General features: G+C 36.0%; 1 protein-coding gene across 1 annotated transcript; it reads left to right on the forward strand.

Annotated features, from left to right (window-relative positions):
* On the forward strand, window positions 652–7,767 carry LOC107632056 (cullin-4). The gene is made up of 16 exons (XM_016335694.2): window positions 652–1,115; window positions 2,423–2,538; window positions 2,652–2,998; window positions 3,452–3,632; window positions 3,957–4,079; window positions 4,154–4,441; window positions 4,773–4,964; window positions 5,154–5,207; window positions 5,606–5,712; window positions 5,846–5,906; window positions 6,005–6,136; window positions 6,252–6,389; window positions 6,491–6,571; window positions 6,767–6,847; window positions 7,130–7,210; window positions 7,344–7,767. The coding sequence occupies exons 1-16, from the start codon at window positions 788–790 to the stop codon at window positions 7,455–7,457; spliced, it is 2,424 nt and encodes an 807-aa protein (XP_016191180.1). The 5' UTR covers window positions 652–787; the 3' UTR covers window positions 7,458–7,767.

The following is an 8,020-nucleotide window of genomic DNA, read 5'->3' on the forward strand; positions in this document are numbered from 1 at the left end:
GCTAGTAAACCAAAAAAAAAAAAAACTGCTAGTATGTTCTGGGAACCACAGGGCAAACACCTTTGATCTTACAAGGAAAAAAGAAGGGGAAATAAGGGGCAAAGTACAAACCGAAAATGCTGAGAAATTGCTAGTACTTTCCAGAGACACTGATCTTGTAATAAGACAAAAACAAATTCAAAAAAAATAATAAATAAATATCCCATTTATCTAATATATCTGATCTTCTTTAAAAATAAAGACAACTGGGTGCCTTAAACTTATAGTCGTGAAAAATTCATTTAAAATTAGTATTTATTAATAAAAATGATGAAGTTATCCTATAAAAATAACCCAATTATGATTCAGGTTCACTTTAAAATGTCACAAATTTCCACCTTGTTTAAATAACTGATTACTAGTTAAAATACAAGATTGATTTTTTAAGTCTTTTTAATATTAATTTCATAATTTTAGGAATATCTATTTCGTCAAATAAATGAGATTTTTTTAAATGTCATGGACTAGTTTTGTTCTCAAGTATTTAAACACTATTTTAATAATTTATTGATCGAAATATTTATAAACTATTTTTAATTCTTATTTGCCTTATGTTAACTAAAAAAATAATTATGTCTAAATATTTGTTAATTAATGATGTCTATGAGTTATGAAAAGGGTTAGGTTTGTAGTTCGTTGTAATGAAAAAGAGGAAGAGGAAGTGTGATCCAGAGAGTGAGAAGCAAAGAAGAGAGAGTTAAAATTAAAGAACGCAAAGTACAATGCTCTCTTGATCACTTTTCATTTCATGTCTCATCCCACTAAGCGCTCTGCCACCGCATCCACTGACGCCTCCTCTTCCTCCGCCGCCGCTACAGCAACCATGAAGAAGGCCAAGTCGCAGGCCGTTGCATGCTCTCTCGACTCCAAGAACTCCCTCAGTCACCACCATCACCACCATCATCGCCAGCACCCAGACGACACCCTTTTCGACCCTGCCGCCTCTCCGATGGCGCTTGACGACGATCTCAAGAGCGACGACCAGAATGCGCGCGGCGCCGTCGCTGCAAATCTGTCCCGCAAGAAAGCCACCCCTCCTCAACCCGCCAAGAAGCTCCTCATCAAGCTCCGCAAAGGTTCCATACTCCTCAATTTTTGTCCTTTTTCCTTTTGAGGATTTTGTTGATTCGGGAGTGATGAATGGGTTGTTTTATTTGTGTTAGGGGCTTTACTTTAGTGAATTTCTTAGCTGCTTAGTTAACACTAGGGGTTTGAGTTATGTTAATGGCTTGTTCTTAATACAATTTTTGGGTTAGAAATTGAATCGAAGTTTGTTAATTGGTAATCATCTTATAGAGCATATATATAACATTTTGTTCATTGGTTACATTCATAATAAATAAACTTTGAGAAGCAAAACTGGAAGCCAGAGAACTCTTATTCATTTTCAGCGTTGCAGCAATAAGCACAAGTTATAAGCTGAAAAAGCTAGATGTGTCCATCTGTCTATGCAGGGGAAACTTTTCATTGCTTGCACGTACTCTATAATGTGTGCTAGCTTTCTCTGTAGTTTTATTGACATTTGCTGTTAACGAGCCAAATGCCTCTTTCCTATGGCATGTTATATTCAATTTTGATGTAATGCTTTTCAAAACACTGTTTGATAGTTCTACTTCTATTCACTGATTCTTTCGATCCTCATGATAATGATGATAAATCTTGTACAGGGTGGTTTGATTTTGGAAGAATACCAATAAGTTAGCTGTTACTAACCTCCATTGTTCTCTGCAATATATCCCCACTATATGGGCCCATGTGTTGTTGCTGCCAGATGGCAGAAACTATGACAGATTATAAAAGGAAATTCTTAGTTAACCCACTGAATCTTCTTCTTTGATATGGATATCTGTATAATAGCAATATTAAGGGAGACTTACATACAGAAATTAGTATAAAATCTTGCAAATGTAAAATGAAAAAGATATATGACTGGCCTGACAATTCAACAGGCATGGTCTCACCATTTGCTTCCCTCTACTTACTTCTCTCTTCCTCTCCTTTATATCTCTGTGTTTACAAATGATTCTCTCTCCTTTCCACTCCCTTGCCACATTCTCATGGTGCCTACTTGAGGTGTTGGTCCTCTAATTTCCTTACCATCCTTCTTAATCACCCCTCAGTAAGTAGTCGCTTGCTAACACAATAATAATTTGTTCAACCTGGTTTTTGTAGGTTCAGATCCAATTAAATCTAGTTTTTATGTAAAAGATACTAATCTGATGTATCTATCAAGTATTAACCACTTCCATCCAGTTCTGTGCCTTGGCCTTCCATCCAATAACTTGACACTGCAAGCTTATTTTCCTTCTTTGACGTATATTCCTGGCTTCAATTCTTTGTATGCATTGAATTAGTAATAATTGTAACTTTTCTTTTTGTAAAGGTAAACCAACGATGCCACCGAATTTTGAGGAGGATACATGGGAAACGGTGAGATCAGCTATTTCAGCCATATTCTTAAAGCAACATCTTTCTTGTGACCTGGAAAAGCTTTATCAGGTAATCATGAAAAATACTTTTTTTTTTACTCTTTTCGTGACACCTTCGGTATGGCCCTGTGAATATTCATCATTCAATATAAATTCTGGCTAACTAATAATATTTGTTTGTAGGCTGTAAGTGATATGTGTCTTCACAAAATGGGGGCGAATCTTTACCAACGGATTGAAAGGGAGTGTGAAACACACATATCTGCAGCACTGCAGTCTTTAGTTGGCCAAAGCCCAGACTTGGTTGTTTTTCTATCTCTAGTTGAGAGATGTTGGCAGGATCTTTCTGATCAAATGTTGATGATTCGTGGTATAGCCTTGTATTTGGATAGGACATATGTGAAGCAAACTACAAATGTACGGTCACTATGGGACATGGGATTGCAACTTTTCCGCAAACACCTTTCACTATGTCAAGAAGTGGAACACAAAACTGTTACAGGTCTTCTACGTATGATTGAAAGTGAAAGGTCAATCCAATCCTCTATCTGTTTTCAAACGAAGGTTTTATGTTTCTACTCCCATTCCCTTTTTGGAATTGTGTTGTTGATTGTGTGTTGTATGAAATGCATACATTGGGTCTATGTTTTCAAATAGGAACAAATTGATACTGATCAATATCATTCTCCAAGCTAAAATTACTGATTAGAATAACCAAAGGTAGGGGTAAAAGTTCCCACCCTCCTCCTTCCTTCACATTTTTTTTTAAAAGTTTGGAAGTAATAAGGGGAACTTTCACTTAAGGAACATTCACCTAACCAAAATATAAGTCCCCATCTCAGATGTTATATCAAACACTATTTGAAGTGAAAAATGTAGAACCAACTCTAGCAAATGTCACAAAAGAAAAAGTAATATATTCCATTGAATCCTTCATTTTACTCCATGTCTTACATTTTGCAGTATTATGCATGATTTTTCAGATTAGGTGAAGCAGTTGATAGAACTCTCCTAAACCATCTCTTGAAGATGTTCACTGCTCTGGGAATTTATGCAGAAAGCTTTGAGAAGCCATTCCTTGAATGCACATCTGAATTTTATGCTGCTGAAGGTATGAAATACATGCAGCAATCAGATGCTCCAGATTACTTGAAGCATGTGGAGGTGCTTCTTTTCCCCTAATTTCTTGTATTATTCAGCTTTCATTATTGTCATTTTTCTTTTTTTTGGCAGCGGGAAAAAAAAGAGGGGGTGGGGGATTGTTTGGTGGACTACAACTCATTCAACGGTGACAAAAAGCACAGGGCTGCAATTACTGATATTTTTGTGTCCTCATTTTTGTAACTATTTGCAAATGGATTTGCCCTGCCCTTTTAGCCTTTGTCTGACCATAAAAGTTATCCTTCTTTCCATTTGTCAAACACTCAGATCTTTCACATGTCGACACTATCTTTATTGTGTTGATATCTTTTGTTCTCATTTCTGCAGACAAGATTGCAAGAGGAACATGAGAGATGTTTGTTGTATTTAGATGCAAGTACTAGGAAGGCCTTGATAGCTACTGCAGAAAAGCAACTTCTTGAACGTCATATACCTGCCATTCTTGACAAGGTTCTGATTATCTGTGCCTGATGAAGTCTCTTTTGTTGGTTTCTGCCTCTATAATTCTATTTCTTTGATTACAGGGTTTTACAATGCTTATGGATGCGAATCGTATTGAAGACCTTCAGAGAATGTACACGCTTTTTTCGAGGGTCAATGCACTTGAGTCATTGCGGCAAGCTCTTAGTTCCTATATCAGGAGAACTGGGCAGGGCATTGTTATGGATGAGGAGAAAGATAAAGATATGGTTTCATCCCTTCTCATATTTAAGGCTTCCCTTGACACAATATGGGAACAAAGCTTTTTCAAGAATGAAGCATTCAGTAACACTATCAAAGATGCATTTGAGCATCTTATCAATATCCGCCAGGTACATGATGAAATATCTCAGTATAGCTTAAGCTGATTAGTTTTAGCCCACTTAGTGTTAGAGTCGCTTCAATCATGTGATATAACTTCAAACTTCCATGTTTGCTATGCAAAATTATCTTTGGAATTTCTACCCCATTTGTTTATCAGATTATGCAAGACCCATTCTTGAGCTCATTGAGTTAGAGGGCTTGTCAAAATAGCTAATGATCCTTTTGTTGTTACCTGTTTAAGATTTTAGGTCCAGTGATTCTATAACATTTAAAGTCAGATTCTTTTGTACAGTGTGATTAGCAACCATCTAATGATCCCGTGCTATATTTTGATGACAGAACCGACCTGCAGAATTGATTGCCAAATTTTTGGATGAGAAGCTTCGAGCAGGTAATAAGGGCACTTCTGAAGAGGAACTGGAGGGTACACTTGACAAAGTCCTGGTTTTATTCAGGTTCATTCAGGTATACTCTGTTTCATTGTTGGGGTTACTCCTACTTATACCTGTTGTAACTTCAATTATGGTCCTGGTATCACACTTTTACTTATCCTTCATGAAACTGTCTGATGGACTCTCTTTTGAATCTATGATCTCCAAGGTTGAGAATCTGCCCCTCCTCTCTCTTACATTTTTTTTTTATTTTTATGTTTTTGTGATAAATGGGTGGTTCCTTGGAATCAGTTTTATTGGTATTGAGAATTTCCTTTCATTACTATAGTTGAAGACAGAGTGTGGCAGTCAATTCACAAATAAGCTGGAAGGAATGTTTAAGGTACATGTACCTCTGAATTATTTTATTTTATTATTCAAATATGATTCAAATTTTGGACTCTTAATCTGTACTTCTGTAGCTGTTCTTTCATTTTTTTTGTCACATCCAAGCTTGGGTGGCAAAAAATGGATGGCAATCATCAATACTTGCCTGTCTTTGTCTTCTCTTTAGCTTGCCTGTTTACATGGAATTAAACCCGGTGATTAAATATCTAATCAACCAAAGAAGTCACATGGAGAAATAATCAACCAATTGTTCTCTTCGTTAAAAGAAACACTTTTCTTTGTCTTTTGCTTTTTTTTTTATTCTTTTTTTCTGTTACTGGAAGATGTTATGAATGTGTGTAAGTGTACTCATTGACACCTACTCACAGCTATGTTCAAAATTGTTCAATGCAGGACATTGAATTATCAAAAGAAATAAATGAATCCTTCAAACAGTCATCCCAGGCAAGGTCAAAACTACCATCAGGGATTGAAATGAGTGTTCATGTCTTAACCACTGGGTAAGCATTGTTTCTTACCTATCATATCTGTGATCTTGTTTTATCAAAAAAAAAAAAATCCGTGATCTTGAATAATTTTCGATGAATTTTATTTTTTTTGGAGAACCTTTATTAAATTGTTGGATGATTGCAGGTACTGGCCAACATATCCACCCATGGATGTTAGACTTCCTCATGAATTGAATGTTTACCAGGTTTATCTATGAGTGCTCTTTTGACTGTTGGGCAGTCTTGGTGCTTTTTGAGTGGCTCTCCTGATGTGGATTTTTGCTTTTCTATATTATTGTCTCAGGATATTTTCAAAGAGTTCTATCTAAGCAAATATAGTGGAAGACGTCTGATGTGGCAAAATTCATTAGGTCATTGTGTCTTAAAGGCAGAGTTTCCTAAAGGAAAAAAGGAGCTCGCTGTGTCCTTATTTCAGGTTGGCCTTTTGACAACCATTATTTTAGATGCTATTATTTCCATTGCTTGTGCAGTCTATCTTGTCTTTTGTACATTTCCATTATTTATTAATTCTCCATGATTGGCTGTGTTAGACTGTTGTTCTAATGTTATTCAATGACGCCGAGAAACTAAGTTTTCAAGATATTAAAGATGCTACTAGCATTGAGGATAAGGAACTGAGAAGGACTCTGCAATCACTTGCATGTGGAAAAGTTCGAGTCCTACAAAAGGTGAGTTTGCTATTTGCAGAGTTTCCAACTTTCCATTATGTTTAATTTGATCTATCAGATCTCTTTTGGATTTCCTAATTCCCTTAATGAACCCATGACAGATTCCCAAGGGTAGAGACGTCGAGGATGATGATTCATTTGTTTTCAATGACACGTTTATGGCTCCTCTTTACCGTATAAAGGTGCCACCCTATTGCTTATAAAAAATAGGGATTAGATCGGATGATTCTATTCCGTGGTCATGTGTTTTCATTCTGCCAGAGTTTCAGCCTATTGATGAATGCTTGATAGGAAGTTTTTAGTGATCTAGCTAACTATTACATGGTTCTTTTTTCACACTACAAATTACAAACTAATTTTAATGTTATGGGTTGCAGGTGAATGCAATTCAGCTGAAGGAGACAGTCGAGGAGAACACAAGCACCACCGAGAGAGTTTTCCAAGACCGTCAATATCAGGTTTATTTTCTTTCTATCCATGCCTTTTCCCACTTGAGCTGATGCACTGCTTTGGCTTCTCATGGAAGTTAAATGTTTGGTGCACTGGTATCTTCAATCGGATATGTTTGGGGCACTACTAAATGCCTTTTGAAACCCGTGAGAATCCAAGTTTCATGTTAAGTCATTAGGATCATTCATGCATTGGCATCTACACTTTATACAACACCTGTTAAGTCTGTTATGCTCAATCATCTGTAGTAAACATATTTACATTCGTGACAACGACATGGTTCATTGCAGGTTGATGCTGCTATTGTGAGGATAATGAAGACTAGAAAAGTGCTTAGTCACACCCTTCTTATCACTGAACTCTTCCAACAGGTAAAACTAATGGTTCATTTATCAACAACAACGGTATAGATGTGTATCAAAATGTCCGTTTGCTTTTGTTGTGCGATTAAATACAAATGACCACTTCTGATTGAGACTGCTAACTAATTTTTTTCTGAAACAGCTCAAATTCCCAATAAAACCAGCTGATTTGAAGAAAAGGATAGAAAGCCTTATAGATAGGGAGTATCTAGAGAGAGATAAGAACAACCCACAAATATACAATTACCTCGCTTAAATTAGTATGCTTCTGACTTCACATTATAGAATTTTCTTTTGTAAATGACAATCATGGGAAAGACTTCACTGAGTCCCTCAGTCATATATGTATAGTAATACTATGCTGGATTCTCCCTCCAACCTCAACCCCCTCTCTTTTTCACTTTATCTACAATCGTACTGTAATTATAAACCCTTTTTTATTTTGCCTCTTGGAAGTTTTCTCTATATCAATAGTTACTCATCTTAACTACTTTCTGTGTAACGCGGTAAGAATCATCTCCACCACATACTCGCATTGTAATTTATAATATTTTTTTACAGCCTTCTATAGCATGGTATTCTGTGAACCTTTTGCTATTAGCAAATATCTGTTTATTGGTGCGAAGTGTAAAAAGTAAAAGTAAATAAAATATTAAACATGTTTGAATAATCGAATGCCTTCAAAATCTAGTTAATAGTTCATAGTTAAACTGATTTTTTTCCCCAAAAGCACTTTCACTATTTAATTCAGGCACAGGTAAGTTTCTGAAAGTTCATATTTGGAGTAATTTGTAATTTATATATATGAAAGAGTTGGTG

This window comes from Arachis ipaensis, chromosome B03 (assembly GCF_000816755.2).
Source record: "Arachis ipaensis cultivar K30076 chromosome B03, Araip1.1, whole genome shotgun sequence".
NCBI lineage: Eukaryota > Viridiplantae > Streptophyta > Magnoliopsida > Fabales > Fabaceae > Arachis > Arachis ipaensis.

Coding starts and splice junctions, on each gene's coding strand:
- LOC107632056 (XM_016335694.2), top strand. CDS start 788: ATGTCTCATCCCACTAAGCGCTCTGCCACCGCATCCACTGACGCCTCC. Junction 2,999..3,451: donor CGTATGATTGAAAGTGAAAG/GTCAATCCAATC, acceptor ATGATTTTTCAG/ATTAGGTGAAGCAGTTGATA. Junction 5,713..5,845: donor GTTCATGTCTTAACCACTGG/GTAAGCATTGTT, acceptor GGATGATTGCAG/GTACTGGCCAACATATCCAC.